Below are 20,857 nucleotides of genomic sequence, written 5' to 3' on the forward strand. Positions count from 1 at the left end.
CATGAGGGTCAGAATTGTCTGAGTGATATTCTGCCTTCATAGTTCAGGAGTTAAGGTTTATTTTTATTTTTAAAAATTATTTTGTTACTTAAAAAATTAGATCCATTTTCTAAATATTATCAACCAGAAAAGTTTCCAAATACATTAAAGATCTACATATGAAAAATAATGAAGCCATGGATGTATTAGAATAAAGAAAGCATGGCCATACCATGGGAACAGGAGAAGAATCGTCCTTCTTGTGAATTAAAAACAAGAAGCACTGAAAGACTAGATCAGTAGATTGACTATAGGGTATTTTTTTTTAAATGCAGTTAAAAGACAAATGACAAACTAGGAAAGTCTTTGCAACTTATATCATAGAAAAGGGGCTCATTTACAAAGACCTAAAAATCTAAAGGAAAAGAGGAAAGAGAAAATTAAGACTAAGGTAACCAGTTGACAAAAGAAAAAATAAAATGATATATAAAATGAAAAGATGCTCAGTTTCACTCATAAGAGAAGTGTAAATTGAATGTTATTGGCATAGCACTCTCACCAGATTTGCTATCAAAAAAAGTTCAAAAGCTCATCAACATGTTTGGACAATGAGGCCGTGGGGGACCAAACACCACTGAAAGGAATTCACAACTATATTGGCCCATCAAAAGCAATTTTGCAATATCTAGCAAAATTACATGTGCATTTTACCCCTTTTACCGAGCAATCCCACTTTTAGGAATCTGCCCCCAAATTAGACTGGAAAAATACAAAATGATTGAACATCGTTACGCATTGTGGTATTACGTGTAGTAAAGAATAGAAATAATCAAATTTCTAGGAACTGGTGAATAAAATGTCCGCAGAGTAGAATGCTATTCAGTCATAAAAAGGAATGAGGAAATTCTCTATGTACTGAGATGGAATAATATCCATGATATACTGATAATTTTTAAAATATAAAGATTGAAAATAAACACACATACTAGAGAGGGAAAAGAATAAATCTTCAGTGTGATATTGTATAGTAATAGGAGCAGATAGGAAAATATGAGTATGTATGTATGTATGTATGTATGCTTAAATTTGCAAAAAGAAATACTAGAAGGATAAACTAGAAATTAATTTAAAATTTTAACCTTTGGGGAAGGATAGAATGCAGTGTAAGGGACAAACATAGGAGAAAGACTTCTCTTAATAGATATTGTTATACAGTTTTGACTTTCAAATCATAAATTTTTAACACAGTTAAAATAATATTAATCAAATAGAAAATACCAGTTCCTAAAAACCACAACTAAAGACCTTTTCTGAGTGTGTATAAAGTTGTTGACATATTGTTATAGAGAAAACTGCTGTGTTTCAACTCTACATCCTTCGTGGAACATACTCTCACAATAAACACAGCAACAAAAACCATCATAAACTTTTTTCCCCCATAAACTTTTTTGCTGTTAGTAGTAATAATTATCATTTTGAAACTATTGTTTGCCTATTGTAAATAACAAATGTAGGTTAATATTATTGGGAACCTAGATTTTCAGTGTAAGATAAGCAAGTTTAAAACAAAAGGAATATTCTGTATTGCTAGGTTGTAATTGGGAATGTCAGTATGAACTCATTCTTTTTCTTTACAAAATGCATGTTTTCTGACAGTCCACTGAACCCTCAAAACAGTTGCAACACTTTGAGGGTAACATGCCCAGTGTGTGGATTGGTCCTCTGAATGCTATTCCCCTACAAGAGGAGCTAGGGCTCTTTGGAGAAAGTCTGGCACAGGTATGCAGTAGGAAGCGTAAAAGTGAGCCGTCCAAGGTCGTGGAAGCCCTGCCTAAGAACGCCAGCTTGAAGGGCTGCCATTGACAAAGACAGGACCATTTAAGAGTAATAACTGTAATTGATGGAAACATTCTGAATATGTAAAACCATAAGTTCATGTTGATTTTCCAAAGAGAGAGAAAGCCAAAAACAAAATAAAGCAAAAACACTTACTGACCAGTTATTTTTTACCGAGACAGCCACTATTAACATTTCAATACATTTACTAATCTTTTTATTAATATATAATGCACATATGTATAATTTTTTTTAGTTTAATAAAGCTATAGTTGATATACAATATTGTATTAGTTTAAGGTGTACAACATAATGATTTGATGTATGTATATATTGGGAAATGATGGCCACGGTAAGTTTAGTTAATATCAACATCTCCCATAGTTACAAATTTGTAACCAATTTCTTACTCTAGCAGTTTAAAGGAAAGAACTGATCTTATATCCAACCTTTCAGAGTAACAAAGTAACCCTAGTTGATAAGAAAAATTTCCTTATAAGGAATTCCAGGTAGCAAATATAGAAAGAATGACAAAAATATGGAGAAAAATTCACCATTTTGTTACCCCTAAGAAAATAACTGACTCAAGGAACAGTCATCTGTGAGTGATTCATTGCCTCAGTGGTGGAGGAGAAAAGCGATGGAAATATCAGGCGGTGCCCAGTCAAATCCCACCAGAAGTGGGACAAAAACGCGCATGCCTCCTATTGCATTATAACGGGAAGCAAGCATACGGCATGACCTATGAAGTATTTTAGCCAGATATTTTGAAACCACCTCTTCCACCAGGGATTTTAGAAACTCTTGACCCTTTCTCTGTCTTGTTGTTTTTGGGAGTTTAAATGTGTTTGGAATTTCAGAGCTAGGGGAAAGAGTAAGGGTATAATCTTTAGGGATGAGGCCACAGAGCTCAGTGATCTGCCTCCGTTGTTAACTCACTAACAAAGTGTTCCAGATTAATTCCTGAGACCCTCACGCTTTCTGGGCAGACAGAACACACGCAGAAAAGTGTTTCCAGAGGTGAGGGAAGCTGAATCTCTATAGATTTGTTTAGAATTTTGCCTTCAGAAGAATCTAAATAGAACCAATATTTTTTATTGTCTAGGTTTTATGATTTTCCCCCTATTTATTGAATTTATTGGTGTGACACTGGCTTACAAAATTGTCCAGGTTTCAGGTGCACAATTCCAGCAACTGTAATTTTAGCATCTACTGTATGTTCTACAGGTTAGAGTCTTTACATGTGAAGTGGGAGCCACACCGTAACCTGAAGCCTTGATGGCACGTTTCAACCTGTGTTTAAGGCTCTGAGTATTAGATTGATATAATAACACTCCATTGTAAACAATTTTACTGTGGAAGTTTGAAAACATACAAAAGTAGAAAAAATATAATGAATTCTTAGGTACCTATTATCTTCTGGCTTCAACAGTGGTTAACATTTACCAATCTTGTTTAATGTAACTCTTGTCCCCCCCCCCCCCCCCCCCCCCCGCAAAGTAAATCCTAGACATCATGTCATGGTAGTTGAACCATATATTTTGCCAATTGTAACAATTTAAATGGATACTTGGGGGGAAAATTTACCGTATCTTGTTGTTGTTCAACCTCAGAAAATGTAGTGCTTTCATTTCTTGTACCCCTGGTGGTATAGACTGTAAATCATTGTGATCCAGAAACAGCTCTCTCAGGGAATGATAAGCCCCGTAGAAGGAGACTCGGTCCACACCATCATCAGAGAGTTTGTTAAAGGAGAGGTACAGGTACTCCAGGCCTGGCTTCATGTGGCCAAACACGTAGCCAGGGATGCGCTCAATCCTGTTCCCCAGGAGCACAAGGTGCAGCAGCGACTTGGGGAGGTAGGAGGGAACCTGGTAGAGCTTGTTATAGGAGAGGTCGATTGATTCTAAATTTCTGCAGCAAAGAAAAGAGTAAACAGAGCATCAGCGCAGTGGCCATCGGCTCTAGGCTTTGACTAGGCCAGTCAGGATCTTGTTGAGTTTCCTGCCAGTACTCGGTGTGCAGTAACAACTCCCAGGCGACACTGGCTGTGTGGTGGGTGTCCTGGGCACCACACACCTGCTCCAGTTCCATCAGTGAAGAACACCAGAGTTCAGAGAGAAAAACTCCTATCCCGGGGGTAATGGGGAGGCTCAAAGAGGTCCTCAAATATCTCTAAGGTCAAACTTTAATCAGAAATGAGGTCCAGGAGTTCTAGCCAACATAAAATTGCCTGTCCCTAAAATCTTCAATGGTTCCAGCAAAGAAGTGACAGTGTGGTGGGATTTTTGTATTTCATTCTGCATTTGTCTGATGACCTGGCACCTGGGATATGAGGCAAGACAGAGGGGTCTAGCAGAGGCTGTTCACCAGCCAGATCAGGAAATGGGTTACCTGGCTGGTTTCAGGAGCTGCACCTGCAGCCTCTGCCCACCCATGAAGACTGAGTCTGATGAAGACTCAGTCACCTGCCACCTCCACATCCTGCTAAACCCAGTCGGCCCTCCATGCCTCTTTTTATCCATCTCTCTCTGTCCTGCTTCTGAAAGAAACTTTTCCTAGGTTCTGCTAGTCAGGTGTTTTGTTCCCTCGCCACATGCTGGACCTGCTAACAGGTCAGTCTGGCTTTCCCACATGTCTTGTTCACCCTCTCCTGACAGGCAAGTCCTCCATGCTGGCCCCTTCAATGAGGGCTGCAGCCTGGGGCCACAGCCTGGGGCCACTCATTTCTTTCCAGGAAGATAGGCTCTGCTGTTTGCTATCATGCAAGCATTCTCCAGTCTATTTGGTAAGAGAAATAGTTTGGAGGAGTGGAGACAGTGTGATGTAGGACAGTGAAGCCTGCTGCCTCTACCTAAGTGAGGAGGTGCAGAGGGCAGCATTCTTCCTCACTCTGAGATTTCATGATGCCCTGTGAGGTTGACAGCGTGAGTGGTGTGGTGGGCACAGCTTGGGTCACACACTCAGTCAGGTTCAGTCGTTGGCTGGCTCAGCACGTGAACGCAGTAAAGTGTCCACAGCAGCAGTGACCCTGGTCATCCTAACACCAGTCACATTATCAATGGTTTAAACTCCTTGAAAGTTTGGAGGAGGGAAAGATTTGCTAAGAAATTATGCTGTTACCTTCCTTATATCTCCATGTTTATACCCTCATTAATAATGGCAAAGGGAAGGAACTGTCTAGAAAAAGTCTAATTATAACATGTACTTACTCTTGGTTTATCCAGGCTAATGGAGCAATCCTGTTTTCTTCAATTTTATTATAACAGAGTACAATGACATTGATATTTCTGGTATGATTGAAACAAATCTCAGTTATTTCTTCAATCTGATTATTTTCTAGGTATAATTCCTATAAGTAAGAGAAAAGACTTATTTTTCTTCATGTTAATAAATATAATCAATTTTACAGAAATTAAAATGGTATTATAACTATTGTCATTAGAATGATCTAATGAGTCTTTTACTGCTCTTCCAAGTGAGTTCATTTTTTAAGTTGTCAAACTTTCTAATTAGAAAAAAAATATCTCATTTAATTATTTTTAACCATAAAATGTTTTGAGATGTAGTATGCCAAAATAATTGGATAAAGCTTTTCTAATTTACAAAAACTTATTCACACAAATGATCTCATTTGGCTTCAAAACCCTAGGAAATAGGTAGAAGTTATAATCCCCATTTAGCAGTGGATAGAATCAGGCCTTCGAGATACAAAGAGCCATACTCAGACAAAACTACACAGGTTTCAGATGCACAATTCCACAGCACATCACCTGTACACTGTGTTATTGTGTGTTCACCCCCCAAGTCACATCTTCATCCATCCCCATTTATCTCCCCTTTACCCTCCTCCACCTCTCCACCCATCCCTGGCACTCACCACACTGCTGTCCATGAGGTTTTTTCTTTTTTTGCTCAATCCCTTTGACCCTCCAGCCTCCCACACCCCAAAAGCTGTCAACCTGCTCTCTATCTCTGAGTCTGTTTCTATTTTGCTTATTAGTTCATTTTGTTCGTTAGATTCCACATGTGAGCAAAATCATATGGTATTTGTCTTTCTCTGACTGGCTTATTTCACTTAGTATGATATTCTGAAGGTCCCTCCGTGCTGTTGCAAAAGGTAAGATTTCCTTCTTTTTAACAGCCGAGTAATATTCCATTATGTAAATGTCCTATAGCTTTTTTATCCACTCATCTACTGATGGGCACTTGTGCTGTTTCCAAATCTTGGCTGTTGGAAATGCTGCAATGAAGAGAGGGATGGTTATATTCTTTTGAATTAGTGTTTCGGGTTTCTTCAGAAGTTCACTAGAACTTTTAAGTTTTCAATATCTAGCCATCTTCAATTTAATTCAGGTAGCTTTAGATCTAGAGTTTTTTATTCAGCAAGGATTGTGTTGGGATTCAGAATTAGAGTAAGTATGTGTCTTCCGTTTAACTTTCTGTTCCTTTTGTAGTAATTTTCCTTTGTCACTTAATTTTGGAATTTGTTAGAAATGGGTAGAGATTTTTACTTTTTGCTTTGATGTTCATATGTATTTAGGAGTAAACTAGATCAGTGGTTCCCAAATGTTGTATAGTACAGTTGCTTGTGAGCTTTTTAAATGTAAATTCCAAACTAAATGTAGCCCAGTCCAAGTACTGTCCTCCAGCCATGGCTGGTGGCACAGTGGATAGGGTGTAATCCCAGAGCGCCAAGGCTGCTTGTTTGTTTTTTTTTAATAATAATTTTATTTTTTTAATGGGGTGACATCAATAAATCAGGATACATACATTCAAAGATAACAAGTCCAGGTTATCTTGTCGTTCAATTATGTTGCATACCCATCACCCAAAGTCAGATTGTCCTCTGTCACCTTCTATCTTGTTTTCTTTGTGCCCCTCCCCCTCCCCCTTTCCCTCTCCCATTCCCCCCTCCCCCCCGTAACCACCACACTCTTATCAATGTCTCTTAGTTTCACTTTTATGTCCCACCTATGTATGGAATAATGCAGTTCTTGTTTTTTTCTGATTTACTTATTTCGCTTCGTATCATGTTATCAAGATCCCACCATTTTGCTGTAAATGTTCCGATGTCATCATTTCTTATGGCTGAGTAGTATTCCATAGTGTATATGTGCCACATCTTCTTTATCCAGTCATCTATTGACGGGCTTTTTGGTTGTTTCCATGTCCTGGCCACTGTGAACAATGCTGCAATAAACATGGGGCTGCATGTGTCCTTACGTATCAATGTTTCTGAGTTTTTGGGGTATATACCCAGTAGAAGGATTGCTGGGTCATAAGGTAGTTCTATTTTCAGTTTTTTGAGGAACCATCATACTTTCTTCCATAATGGTTGTACTACTTTACATTCCCACCAACAGTGTATGAGGGTTCCTTTTTCTCCACAGCCTCTCCAACATTTGTTATTACCTGTCTTGCTAATAATAGCTAATCGAACAGGTGTGAGGTAGTATCTCATTGCCGTTTTGATTTGCATTTCTCTAATAAAGGCTACTTGTTTAATCCCAAGGTTGCCAGCTAGCTCCTGAGGGCGCTGGCTTGACCCCGAGGTTGCCAGTTTGAGCCCTGGTCAAGGAATGTGTGAAAAGTAGTCAGTGGGTGCACAATTACATGGAACAATGATTTGATGCTTTATCTCAAAAATATAAATAAAAATGAATAAATAAAACAGTGCAGTCATCCATACGTTGAAACTGTGCAGCTCTGAAGCAGTGCCGTGGCTGGACTCAGAGCACATGCGCCTGTACAGACAGTATCTCCTAGGTAGGTTAGTGGGAGAAGGAGAAACAAGGGACGGGCAGGGTCAGGTGTGAAATGGGGACACATTGCTCTGTATTTTTCAAAGTGTGTGCATGCATACCTATGTGTGTGTTTATGTGCTTTACTGTGTGTATCATTATTTATGAAAATTTTTCATTTTAAAGAAAGGTACAAATTGCTGGCTTCACCCTTCAAAGAACCTGATTTAGTGTGCCTGGAATAAGTCCAGGAGCCTGTATTTCTTTAGTATCCAAGTGATTGCGGTGTCAATCCAGGTATTGAAACCTTGATCTTTATTATTTTGATACATTCCGATGCTGTATCTTCATCTGTAAATAGTGGAAAGACAAGGGTGGTAGCTGTGGCTGTGGCAGCAGCGTCAAATGACGATCACTGGCCCCTCTTGGTCCCCTGGGCCCATACTTGTGGGAAACTCTATCCTTCCTGCTGGGTGATTGTATGTGTGGTAGAAATGGAGCTCAGAGGAGATGAGCTGGGGTTCAGCTAGATGTCCTTAATGCAGGAAGTTGGGGTATGACTCAGTAGCAAAGGCCACCAGGAGTCCCTGTTAGTTAAGTGTGTTCCTTGCCACAGTAAAGGAGGCCACAGACCTCAGCAGCAGGGGCATCTCTGTAGGTATGGAAACAGGACTGCTCTTAAGTCCTTGGTAGGAGCTGGTCAGAACCAGTAAGTTGGGGGACTGTTGGCATAGTTGGCAGCTGTTTCTATAGACTATGTTCATCCACACGGGGTCACTGCTAGTGCAAGTGGGACTTTGGGTGGAATGGACTGGGGTGGACGATTGTCACTTTCCCATTTAGGACAGTTAAAAGTAACTTCTGAGTCCAGGTACTTTTTGTAAGTCATAGTTTTTGTTCAAATTCTCAGTTCACTTTCCCAGTCTCTCCTCAGGAGCTCTCAGCAGGACCATTCATTACTTTTTTTTTTTTTTTGTATTTTTCTGAAGCTGGAAATGGGGAGAGACAGTCAGACAGACTCCCGGATGCACTTGACCAGGATCCACCCGGCACGCCCACCAGGGGGCAACACTCTGCCCACCAGGGGGCGATGCTCTGCCCCTCGGGGCGTCGCTCTGTTGCGACCAGAGCCACTCCAGCGCCCAGGGCAGAGGCCAAGGAGCCATCCCCAGCGCCCGGGCCATCTTTGCTCCAATGGAGCCTTGGCTGCAGGAGGGGAAGAGAGAGACAGAGAGGAAGGAGATGGGGAGGGCTGGAGAAGCAGATGGGCGCCCCTCCTGTGTGCCCTGGCCGGGAATCGAACCTGGGACTTCTGCACACCAGGCCAACGCTCTACCACTGAGCCAACTGGCCAGGGCCCATTCATTACTTTTTTAAAGGTCTCTACTCATAATGATAACTTTGATTCATAATATTATGTAATTTGAAGAGAAAACAACATTCAGATTACAGTAAGTTCTACATACAGCCTCAAAACTACTGAGTTTAATATGCATCACAATAATCTCTTAAAATATATTGTTTGGTGTTTGTAGCATACTGTATTTAAGAGACAAAACATTAGAGGAAAGATATTAGTACCTCGATAGAAGCAGGGAGACCCTGTGGTATAAGTCTATATTTGTTTCTTCCCAGACGCAGGTAAGATAGGCTCTTCAGAGGTTTGAAAGCTATGGGGTTGACATTGGTTTCACTGAGGTTGTTTCCTTCCAGTTCTAAGGTGAGCAACTGATTTAAGTCTATAAAAAAATAAAATTATTGGAATATTAGAGTAATTGGAGAATTTTGTAATTTCTATAAGGTCTCGAAATGTCATGTGAAGTGTTCAGTTTATTTGGAGGGTAGATGTATCCTCTTTCATTGTATCTCCCTGTAGGGTCTTTCCCCAAGTACTTTGCACCTTCTAAATCAGGGGTCTCAAACTCAACTCAGCATGTGGACCACAGAGCAAGATCACAGCCATTCGGCGGGCCGCACTAGGTCTACAAAAGGCAACTGTTATGCAACACTTTTCTCACTGCAGTTGAAAACAAAATAAATCAGTACAACAAGCACAATTGTACATGCAGTTTACTCAGTGTCACAAAACGACCAGAAACTGTAGTTCGCATCACAACTGCTGTTAACTAAGCTAATATCTAGCTAGAATGCTAGAGAAATGAAAAATACAAGTAGGCCCCTAGGCTTACTTAATTTTATCCAAAATATTTTGAACTTCGTGGATTAGTCTGCGGGCCGCACAAAATTGTTCGGCAGGCCACATGCGGCCCATAGGCCGCGAGTTTGAGACCCCTGCTCTAAATGCTTGTTTCAACCAAGACTGATGGCTGAAAGCATGGTTCAGTGCAGAGGCAGGCCTGTGCAGAGACTGTTGCTGTACTGTTTGATCAAAGTGTGCACTATAAGACAGGGAGTGGGAAGGGTCAGCAGGGTGCCCCACAGAGGCAGCACTGGCCAAGCAGGGATGTGGAGCACAGGTGGGCAAGAAGTAGAAGGTTGTGGAACGTCACTTGAAGCACTTGTAAAGACAGCTAGGTATGAAATGGCAAGCACGTGTGGGGATGGAAGAGAAGGGTAGTGCAATGAGTGGTTCCTTGGACAAAGAAGGACAAAGAAAGAGCGCTCTTTGCCTGGCAAACCCTCAGTTCCTGAACATGCAGCACTGAATTTCCATCACAGTGTTCACTTCCTGGCAGAAAATGCAGCCAAGTGGATGTCTTGGTAGGAAAATAATTGAAAATTCTCCACACGTTCAGATTGCGCTACCAAGAAAGTCCTTTATACAAACAGTTTTTCTCTAAATTATTTCTGCTGGCCTCAGGACTGGTATGATCCAAACTAATTGGAAGTTTAGAGAATAATGGGCCGCTCATCAGTGATGACTGCCAGAGATCTGAGTCAGACATTCAGGGTGTAACTCTGTAGTTTGTTCTGTGGCCAAGATTTCCAGAATGGGGGATGTTTTTATATTCAGCTGCAAGTCACAGGCATTGCCCTAAATGTTCTGTGCAGCCCGTAGGCCCTTCAGAGAAGCAACACAGCACTGTGCAGAGTCCAGATCATAGACATAGACTGTGACACAGAGGAGACAGTAGTGCACTGTTGAGTGGTACGGCAGTGTGAGCAGGGCCCAGCTGCTGGTGTGCAGGGTCAATTGAAGGGCCAAGAGACAGGAACTAGGGAGACCAACCAGTAAACTATAATAAGTGATTATATTTCCTTATATTCTCTTTTAATTTCCAACACTGAAGACACTGAGAATCCAGCATATTTGCCTAGTACAAAGTTCAGGTTTGGGAATGTAATAGAAAATTTCCAGTGAAAAACAGATAACAGAAGTAGACTAATGGTTATTACATTAGAAAGAATAATAATAGTTATTATTTCTCAGAAGAAAGAAACAAAATATACAATGCCAACTCATGATATTATATAACACTTTATAATTTTTCTCTCGTTTATGTGTCTATTATATGTATAGGAACCACATGCTATGTGTGTTATTATATGTAACAGGAAACAGGATAGAGTTAGAAAAGATGAAAATGTTTTTGTAGGTTAGACTTAGGGTAGAAAGAAGATTTGTTAGCAGGGAGTTGGTAAAAGTCCTTCCCATTTGGGGTAGAGGACCAATATGACAGGTTATAGATGTACAATATATAAAGACATTTTCTAAGCACATCCAGTTTTCTCCCGCTGTCCCTCCTTTCTCCCCTCCCACCCCTCCTCCTCGATTCTAAGACCCTGCTCTTCTCCTCAGTGGGGTTGCACACCTCATGGAGTTCTGGGTGAACGGCCAGTGTCTCGGCACAGCACTGACAGCTCTCCGTGGTCAGGTTCCTGCCCACGTCCTCACGCCGTCTTCTGCTCTTCACTCCCCATCAAACCCCACCCCAGCCTCGCAGAACTAGTCCTGCACACAGTTCCCTAGTGTATGGATTGTTTCGTTTCTCCATGGGTTTTGCACTTGCTGATTCTCTCCCTGTAAGGTCTGTCTTCCCCATGTCTCTGGAACCATGTGTAACCTGGAAAGTCATGGGTGAAGACCTGCCACTAGACATAACAGAAGAATAGTAGGCTACTGGTGGCCAACCCAGGGGCTTCCACCGTGAATAAGCAGTGGCATGGCACTGGTGGTGGCATTTCCTCAGGCTTACCCATTCACTGCTGGGCAGCCTGACCATCGGGCAGCAAGGTTCCCAGGAGCTGAGGAGCTTCAGTGGCTGCAGCAGTTAAGAGAGAGCCCAGCACCTGAGGGCTCAGCACTGGCACAGGACTAAGTGCAGACCCAAAAGAAAAAGGGCCAGCCCACACAGAGCGTGCAGGGGCTCCGGGGACAAGATGACAACAGATAGACTCCTCAGTGGCCCCTGCACAGTGCTGAGGCCTCCACGGTTCCTGGACTATGGAGTTGGGAGGGGCGCGCAGGTGGCCTGTTTACCCTGGACCACTGTCAACCCTCTGGAAATGTGGAAACATTTGTTCCCGAGGAAGAAGAACAGAGAAGCAGTTGCAGGAATGTGTGACTCACGTTAACACAGGTAGAAGTATGATCTCACATGTAGTTCACATGTAACCTATTAGTCCATGTCTTTTTTTTTTTTAATTGAGATGTGGGGAGGCAGAGACAGACTCCCACATGCGCCCCAACCGGGATCCACCAGGCAAGAGAGAGAGGAGAGAGAGACAGAGAGAGAAGGTGGGGAGGAGCTGGAAGCAACAACTCCCATATGTGCCTTGACCCCTGTCAGATGATGCTCTGCCTGTTTGGGCTGTTGCTCTGATGCTCAGCAATGGAGCTATTTTAGTGCCTGAGGCGAGGCCATGAAGCCATCTTCAGTGCCCAGGGCCAGCTTGAAGCATTCAAGCCGTGGCTGTGGGAGGGGAAGAGAAGGGTCGGGGGTGGAGAAGCAAATGGGCGCTTCTGTGTGCCCTGCCCAGGAATCGAACCTGGGTCTTCCACATGCTGGGCTGACGCTCTACTGCTGAGCCAACTGGCCAGGGCGAGTACATATCTTCTAAATTAAGCATTCCTTGGATCTATTTCAGTTTCTAGCAGTTAGAAATTGAATTTTAAATGTCTTTTCCATATTACAAAGCCCATCAAACTTTGTATTTCTTATCGTTTTTCTTGTGTACCCTGAAATTCATCTGTAAATAGATTATTCTAAAACTTTGGAATCCTCAGATTTGACAGTCCCCATGATTTTTTTTTAAATTTTATTTATTCATTTTAGAGAGGAGAGAGAAAGGGAGAGAGAGAGACAGAGAGGGAGAGAGAGAGGAGAGAGAGACAGAGAGAAAAGGTGGGGAGGAGCTGGAAGCATCAACTCCCATATGTGCCTTGACCAGGCAAGCCCAGGGTTTTGAACCGGCGACCTCAGCATTTCCAGGTCGACGCTTTATCCACTGCGCCACCACAGGTCAGGCCCATGATCTTTTTTTTTTTCCACCACCAGAAGTGTTTTCTTCCTATGAAGTTTTTGGGAGTAAAGGGAAATAATAAAATTGTTTCATTCCTCAAAGGTTTGGGTTATCAACATTAACATAAAAAATATATTTCAAAACAAATAAAAAGTGTTGAGGACTATACCTCAAGAGCTACATGACACTGTTAGGAAGAACCAAAAATTAGGCAGTTTTTGTCTTAAAGAAGAATATGATCTAATCAAAGACATTAGCTAGAATTCATGAAAAGCTAAATGTAATACTACCTTTTATACAGAGTTTATAATATGACAGCTTAGTTAGCCAGCTTAGTCTAGAAACAGCCATAAGAATAGTTCATTGTAGATGTGTCAGATTTATGGGATGGGGCCACCTTCACTAAAGCCCATTCATAGGGAAGCCAGGTTGCATGAGAGCCACACACCCATCCACACACCCATGTGCATCATCTGTCTTGCTCTGTGGCCAGAAGCGCCAGAGTTATTCTCCTGGGAACAAGACTGTCAAAACCAAAGTGACTGCCACGGAATGCATGTGCTGACGTTAATGAGCTTTGATGGTAGGAGAGTCCCTCAGCCACTTACTACTCCTATTTGAGATATAATTCTTATGTGCCAACACATGAAAAATTAAAATAGCAAAATGTGTGGAGGCAGCAAGAGTTGTGGCTGTAGTGTATTGGGCATCTAAGAGTAATAAAGGAGACCCAGTCTGCAAGTCAGGGTACCGTTTTATCACTACTAACCACCATCAAAGTATTAGTACGGACACAGCACTGGAACATATGCTGTGTCCAAAGTTAGTGCGACTCAGAATATTATGGATTTAGGGCTTAGTTATTGCCTTGTAAATGATGAGAACTTGGATCATTGAGACTCTTATTTCTATTTAGAGTTCTTTTTAAGACAATGAGCAGTTTAAAATACATTTTATGAAGTTTCACCAGTCATTAGTTCAAATAAATTTTATCAACTTAAATGGTGAAATGACCATTAACACCAACCTCACTAGCTAGTATTCATTTGGCAATACTGCAAATAAAATTCCCAGATGACTACAGGAGAAAGGTTATAAGGACACATACAAAGCCACATACTTAGTACCTGATAAACTTTCTTCGTCAATAGTGCGGAGATTGTTCTCATTGATTTTAAGTTCTTGTAACGTCGGTGGTAGTCCTGAAGGAATCTCTACCAAATTATTTCCATCCATATTCAGGTACATTAACTTCTTCAGAAGCTTAAAAAGCAAATCTCAATTTTTTAATCTGGTCACAGATGTACAATAACATATCTCAGTTAACGGTCAGTTTGCTATTGTTACTGATGTCTTATTTTTTTTTCCTTCTTTTTCCAAATGAAAGGAGGGGAAATAGAGACAAACTCCCTCTTGTGCCCTGACCAGGATCCACCTGGTAACCCCCATCTGGGGCCAGTCCTCTGGCCATCTGGGACCATGCTCACAACCTAGCTATTTTCAATGCCTGAGGCAGATACTCCACAAAGCCATTCTCAGTGTCCAGGATTGATGCACTTGAATTAATTGAGCCATGGCTAGAGGAGAAGAGAGAGAAAAACATTGTGGAGAAGCAGATGGTCATATATCCTGTGTGCCCTAATCGGGAATTTAACCCAGGACATCCACACACTGGGCCGATGCTCTACCCACGGAGCCAATTGGCTAGAGCCACTGAAATCTTATAAATCCACACTTACTCAGGTTTAAACGGGACTCCCCTTATTCTCCCTGCCAGGTAGATGTTGATCCTGTTAGTAGTATTTATTCCCAGGCATCTTTAGCAAACTACATTTGGTGATTTTGTATTCCACTTACACATACTTATTTGCCACATTATTGCGGCCTTTGTAAATCAAAGAAAGCTCCTGTTGCAACTGGATTGATTATATTTTGCTGGATCTTAGGTTTCCACATTCTCAGCAATAGATACAAAGTTAATTAAATTGTGCAGTCACCTGAATCTGTCATGGATGCTGAAATTAGGACAGCAATTTTGATCTTTTCAATGTCTATGTAACCTCAGTTTTCTATGTTCATTAAATAAAGGCAGAATTATAGCACTAATTACAGTGGAAATTCTTCAGAGGGAAGTGGTACAAATATCACAAACTGTTGCTCTACAGTGCCAAACAGTTTGACTGTGTGGGAAGTGCATCTCCACATTTGTAGCTATGTGCTTTTGGCCATGGCAGCCTGCACTGCCGATGCGGAGCACTGCTGTTAGGCAGGTCTTTGTGAGGCCACATGAATGACTCGCTTCACTGGTAGTTTGGGAATGGACAGAAAATCCCAAACAAGAAAAGAAAAGAATGTAATCTCTCACAATGTCTTCCTTTTTGAGCAAATACTGGACTTGCATGAGTCTCAGGTTTTCTGTGAGAAGGATGGCTAGCGTGAGTAGGTGCTCTTGGTCTGTGACATAAATGGGGACCTCTCTCATCTGCCAGCCCAGAATCTGAGTGAGAAACGGGAACTGAGCATATAAGAGGCCAGCAGTGTGTCCGCGGAATGAAAAGAGTGTTTAAGGGGATAACGTTTGACCTAGCGGGATTAGTATGTTTTACCTGGGCGTCTTAAAGCACACATATTTATGAGTATTAGTTTACAAACAGAGACCTCTCTTTTTCTTGCTTCTGTCTTTGTTTCTCTGAAATTCCTTGATCCTCTCTTCTCCTTTTTAGAAAAAAAACTGTCCAATATGAATCTTTCAGAAGTTTATTCTGTTCTTCTCCCCAGCTTCTCTCCTTCCCTCTTCTTTCTCCAGTCTATTCCCAGGCCACTTTTCATCTGAGTCCATTTGATTTTTCAGAGCCCCCTCTTGCTAAAGTAGCCCTTCATCAGGGGTGGCCCATGGCACAAAACAGGAAATCTCTGACTTGCTAGCCTCGGGATGTTCATGGAGTTTCTAGATAAAGCTATTATTTCTTTTCAGGATACCTTGTGTACTAAGAGACCATATTTCAACATGTTTTCAGCTACTTGAGGAAAACTATGCTATAAACTTAAAGCATTCATTTTGTCATTGATGCTGTTGTTGGCGTTCTGAAGATGAAGCATAGGAAAACCAGCCAGAAACATGAGAAAGAACAGACTTTTCAAGATAAAACTTGAATACAATTCAGGGACCTCAGGGAAAAAACTTTCTTAACTTAGGAGAAAACTACCAGTTAAAACATTTAACTTCTCCTCCCTTCCCCACCTCCACCAACTGCCAGTGCCAGACATTGGAAAGCTATATCAATGGATTGTTATTCACAAATCAGAGTATGTATTTACCTTGAATGCTTTTGGACCTATGCCTGAAGAGGTGATATTATTTTTGCTCAAATCAAGCCTTTCCAAATTTGGTAATCCATTAAATGCTTCATCCGGAATGGAGGTGATGGAATTGCCTTGGACAAGGAGTAGTTACGTTTTAGACTGATGTGCCAATACATGTACACATGTATACATGAATGCACATGCACATACATACATGTACACAGACACAGATAGCAAGAGAGTTTTATCTGTAGGAGAGAGCAATACTCATAACAAGGACAATATATCTTATGTAAGCGAATACACATTTAGAAAACTAACAAGATTGGGACTAGATTGTTTCACATAGTCAAAATTTTCACTCTAAGGATTTGTCATGCTCTAGAACAGGTTTCCAAAAAGAAAACCTTTTTGGCTGAGAGAGCCATGTATGCCACATATTTTAAAATGTAATTCTGTGAGAGCCATACAACGACCCATGTACCTTACGCATTACCCAATAAAAATTTGGTGTTGTCCTGGAGGACAACTGTGATTAGCTCCAGCCACCCGCAACCATGAACATGAGTGGTAGGAAAGGAATGGATTGTAATACATGAGGATGTTTTATATTTTTAACATTATTTTTTTTATTAAAGATTTGTCTGCGAGCCAGATGCAGCCATCAAAAGAGTCACATCTGGCTCGTGAGCCATAGGTTCCCAACCCCTGCTCTAGTACATCATGTTTTAGATAAAACGGCTTAAATAAATGGCCAGAAGATGGTTTGCTAGACAATTCTATTAGCATCATGCATTTTACAACAAAGATTGTTTCTGAAGGTTATGTAGAAACTGATTTTTGTAGTTCTCCAGGTTTTCCCATTGACATTTCTCAGACCCTGGTTCAGAACTATGATACTCTTATTAATTATAAAATCTTGAGTGTGCCACTTACCTTTTCTGAGCATCAGTTTTCTTCCCAAAGTAAGCAGTTTATCTAAATAAGATAATCTCTCAGGTCACTGCCATGTCTAATATTTTACTTCTATGACTTTAATCTACAGATGTTCCTACATGCCTTAAAATTATGGTGTTTTGTTGTAACATTTAGTTAAGTACAGTAGTCAATGGTTTTAAACTCAGAAAATGAGCTTACCAGAAGTAGTTAGTACTATATAAACTACTTGGTGACCTTCTTGTAAAATCAAGATAGTATGAGCACAAGTCTTACATCTTTCATAAGACTTCAGACTTTCACAAGCATGCAGGAGGCGGGAGGAGGGGTACTGCTGGAGCAGGAGGCTCTGGGTATAAGAATTCCTTTGGAGGACACAAGAATGTGGTGTCCAGAAGGCCACGTCACTGGTGGTTTCTACTGCAGACTGACCATCCTGAATAAAGGTGTTGGACTCTTTCTATTGAGTATTTATATGATTATTTATTATTTATTTATTTTTTAAAAATTTTATTTATTTATTTATTTATTTTACAGAGACAGTGAGTCAGAGAGAGGGATAGACAGGGACAGACAGACAGGAACAGAGAGAGATGAGAAGCATCAATTATTAGTTTTTTGTTGCGTGTTGCAACACCTTAGTTGTTCATTGATTGCTTTCTCATATGTGCCTTGACCGCGGGCCTTCAGCAGACCAAGTAACCCCTTGCTGGGGCCAGTGACCTTGGGTCCAAGCTGGTGGGCTTTTGCTCAAACCAGATGAGCCCACGCTCAAGCTGGGGACCTCGGGGTCTCGAACCTGGGTCTTCCACATCCCAGTCCGATGCTCTATCCACTGCGCCACCACCTGGTCAGGCTGATTATTTATTATTTTGATGGTAGTTTATTTCTATATTTTTTCCCAAGACAATGCCTAAAGCACCATTCTGATCTGTAGGGTGACCCCCACTTTAGTCCTCTGGCCCAGTCTCCCTGCCAACCAGCCTCATACACACACCTGGTCATGCTGTCCTTCCACTCACAACCCTTCCAGGTAGCCCTATGAAAACATGAGTAGAAAGTCTGGACCACTCCATGTCCATCAGAATGGCTAATATGAGGGGAGAAACAGCTGACAGGAAGCAGAATGGCCAGACATCGCTGACATTGGTGATGGTAATGTCATAGCCATTTTAGGGAATGCTTAATACATAGTTTCTTATGAACTTAAACATGCATTTACTGGGTCACTCAGTGGTCCTACTCCTGGGTACATACTCTAGGGAAAAGAAAACTTGGGTCCACACAAACATTTGTATGTGGATATTTAAAACAACTGTACACATAATTGCCTCAAACTGGAAATAACTCAGAAGATTTTAGCTGGTACCTGTGGTCATCCAACAACCACTCAGCAGTATGGAGGGGCAAGCTACTAATAAATGCAGCAACCTGATTGGCCCTCAGAAGCAGTGTGGTAAGTGAAAGATGACCATCTGAAAAGGCTGTGTACTGAATGCTTCCATTTTTATGACATGCTGGAGAAGGCAAAACTCTAGACATAGAACACATCCTGGTGGGCTGGGCTTTGGAAAGAGGAAATGAAGGAATTGGGGGAGGTGATGGAAATGGCCTGTATCTTGATTGTGACAATGGTTACCTGACTGTATGCATGTGTCAAAACTCAATAACATGCTAAAAATAAGTTTTACTGCATAGAAATTATATCTCAGTAGAGCTGATTTTAAGAAAAAAGTCCACAGGAAATCATGGTTTGATTTGGAGGAATGTACTCTTCTTATGCTATTCTGCCGAGTTTATTTGTGTTTAAAGATTGTGAAAGTGGTCTGTTTGGACTTGATTTATATTGTGAAACTTAAATATAACATTCATAGGGCAATGAGAGTTATTTACTTATAAAGCACAAAATAAAACAGACATCAACATCTCTTACCGACGAGCTCCAGACTTGTTATCTCTGGTGCTGTTAGCGGTGGTACCTGTGTGAGGTCAGCACTGTTGCAGCTGATGGTCCTGTAGGACAAAGAGCACCTGCTTGGCAGGGGTGGCGTGCCTCTGGGAGGGGCAGGGACTGGGAGTCGAGGTGGCATCCTGAACACGTCTCCTCTGGTAATCTCATACTCATCCTTGTAGTTCTCCTCCTCCTCCTCGTCATTCTCCTCCTCCTCCTCCTCCTCCTCCTCCTCCCTTGTTGGGTTTCCATGTTGATGGGGCTGCCTGCCCTCCTCTCCAGGTCTCTGCTTCGCCCCTTCTCTGCTCTGCTCCTCTTTATGAAGTCTCCCCTCGTCACCAGGTCCGGGGGTGTTGTTCTTTTGCTTCCTATCATCATTTTCTGGAATTTCTTCTTCAGCCTCCTCAGACTGAAGTTCCTCTTTTCTCAATGCTTCATCAATTTCCACCTGAGCAGGTGGCTTTTGCTTATGAAGTAAATTAGTAGGTTCTCTTTGTTCTGAAGAATCACCAGAAAATTCAGTTCTGTCATTTAATGCTTTACCACCGAGTAGCAAGTAGGTGGCTACTGACCAAGCAAGGAGTAGGCAGCAGGGACACGTTGTGATATTAATAAAAGGAAGAATCATAGTGAAAATGAGGTTAATATTATTCCCTCCAGGTATTTGAATGTGGTTTAAACATGAAATGAATCTTGAAATTTTTGCTTAAGTAGTAACTTTGTTTTATTATGTAAGATCTATTATGGACCGTTTTTTTTTTGCCTGAAGTTTTACTATTTATTTTTACTGAAGTATCATGCTACTTGATAAAGAGGGAATAATATTTCCACACATGCAAAATAATAAGCAGCCCTGTTATGAGATTGCAACATAGTCAGATGTGGCACCTTTATAATAGATACTGTTTAGTTCATTAGCCTTATTGATAATATAAGAATATGTGCACATTAGACATAAAAATATGCAACAGATGCATATTTTCCTTTTAAATGTTTCAGTATGATAGCCTTAGTTTTTCCTTATGGTAATTAGCCAACAAAATTGGCTTCTGTTTATAGATTTTCTGTTGTTGTTCAATTTGCTTTCAGCTCCATGAATCTAAAAGCATCCTTTGATAGAAAGTTCTGTTTTTCTCCCAGACTCTTCTTTAGTCTTACAGAAAACATCTTGGACCTAATTAACCTAGATATATGCATGAGGGTACCTTTTATTATTCTATGATGATGAGAGCAGATATAGTGAGGTGGACAAAAGTAGGTTTACAGTTGCTTATCTAAATAAAGACAATACATAATACATAAATAATAATACAACTCCCAACTCTAAACCTATTTTTGCCTCCCCCTGTAGATAGCAGAAAGTTCATCTACATTTGCTATTAGCACTTAATATCTTTGGCTAAAGTGGGGAAGACATAAGTAAGAGTATCCATCAGACTCACCCTCAGGATGAAGAGTTTTAGGAAGCAGTGAGCTCAGTGTGTGGATTTTCTTTCAACAAAATATATAAATTTACTTAATAATCTCCCTGCTTTTATTTAATACTATATATAAATTGCCCCAAAAAGAACTCAGAAAATATAGTTATTTGAAGGATTACTTGAGATTTCAATTCAGTATATATTAAAAAGCCTTTGAATTATTTTTTCCACCTCTCTGGCAGAACTACAACAGAAGAGTAGGA

General features: G+C 41.0%; 2 protein-coding genes across 8 annotated transcripts in view; one reads left to right on the top strand and one right to left on the bottom strand.

Annotated features, from left to right (window-relative positions):
- CENPP (centromere protein P) overlaps positions 1 to 20,857 on the top strand; it is a 249,256-nt gene that overhangs the window by 154,650 nt on the left and 73,749 nt on the right. The gene's annotated exons all lie outside the window — the stretch shown is intronic.
- Positions 1 to 20,857, bottom strand: part of ECM2 (extracellular matrix protein 2) — a 45,461-nt gene that overhangs the window by 466 nt on the left and 24,138 nt on the right. The window contains exons 4-9 of one of the 3 annotated variants that reach the window (XM_066368372.1): positions 19,156 to 19,671; positions 16,302 to 16,417; positions 14,111 to 14,246; positions 9,141 to 9,298; positions 5,028 to 5,167; positions 3,403 to 3,729 (exon numbers count right to left, since the gene is read on the bottom strand). In XM_066368372.1, the coding sequence (XP_066224469.1) occupies positions 3,403 to 3,729; positions 5,028 to 5,167; positions 9,141 to 9,298; positions 14,111 to 14,246; positions 16,302 to 16,417; positions 19,156 to 19,671 (1,393 nt within the window). Of the gene's footprint in view, positions 1 to 3,402; positions 3,730 to 5,027; positions 5,168 to 9,140; positions 9,299 to 14,110; positions 14,247 to 16,301; positions 16,418 to 19,155; positions 19,741 to 20,857 lie in introns of all 3 variants that reach the window. The other 2 variants (XM_066368371.1, XM_066368369.1) reach the window with 2 other exon arrangements.

Source organism: Saccopteryx leptura, chromosome 2 (genome assembly GCF_036850995.1).
Source record: "Saccopteryx leptura isolate mSacLep1 chromosome 2, mSacLep1_pri_phased_curated, whole genome shotgun sequence".
Taxonomy (NCBI): Eukaryota; Metazoa; Chordata; class Mammalia; order Chiroptera; family Emballonuridae; genus Saccopteryx; species Saccopteryx leptura.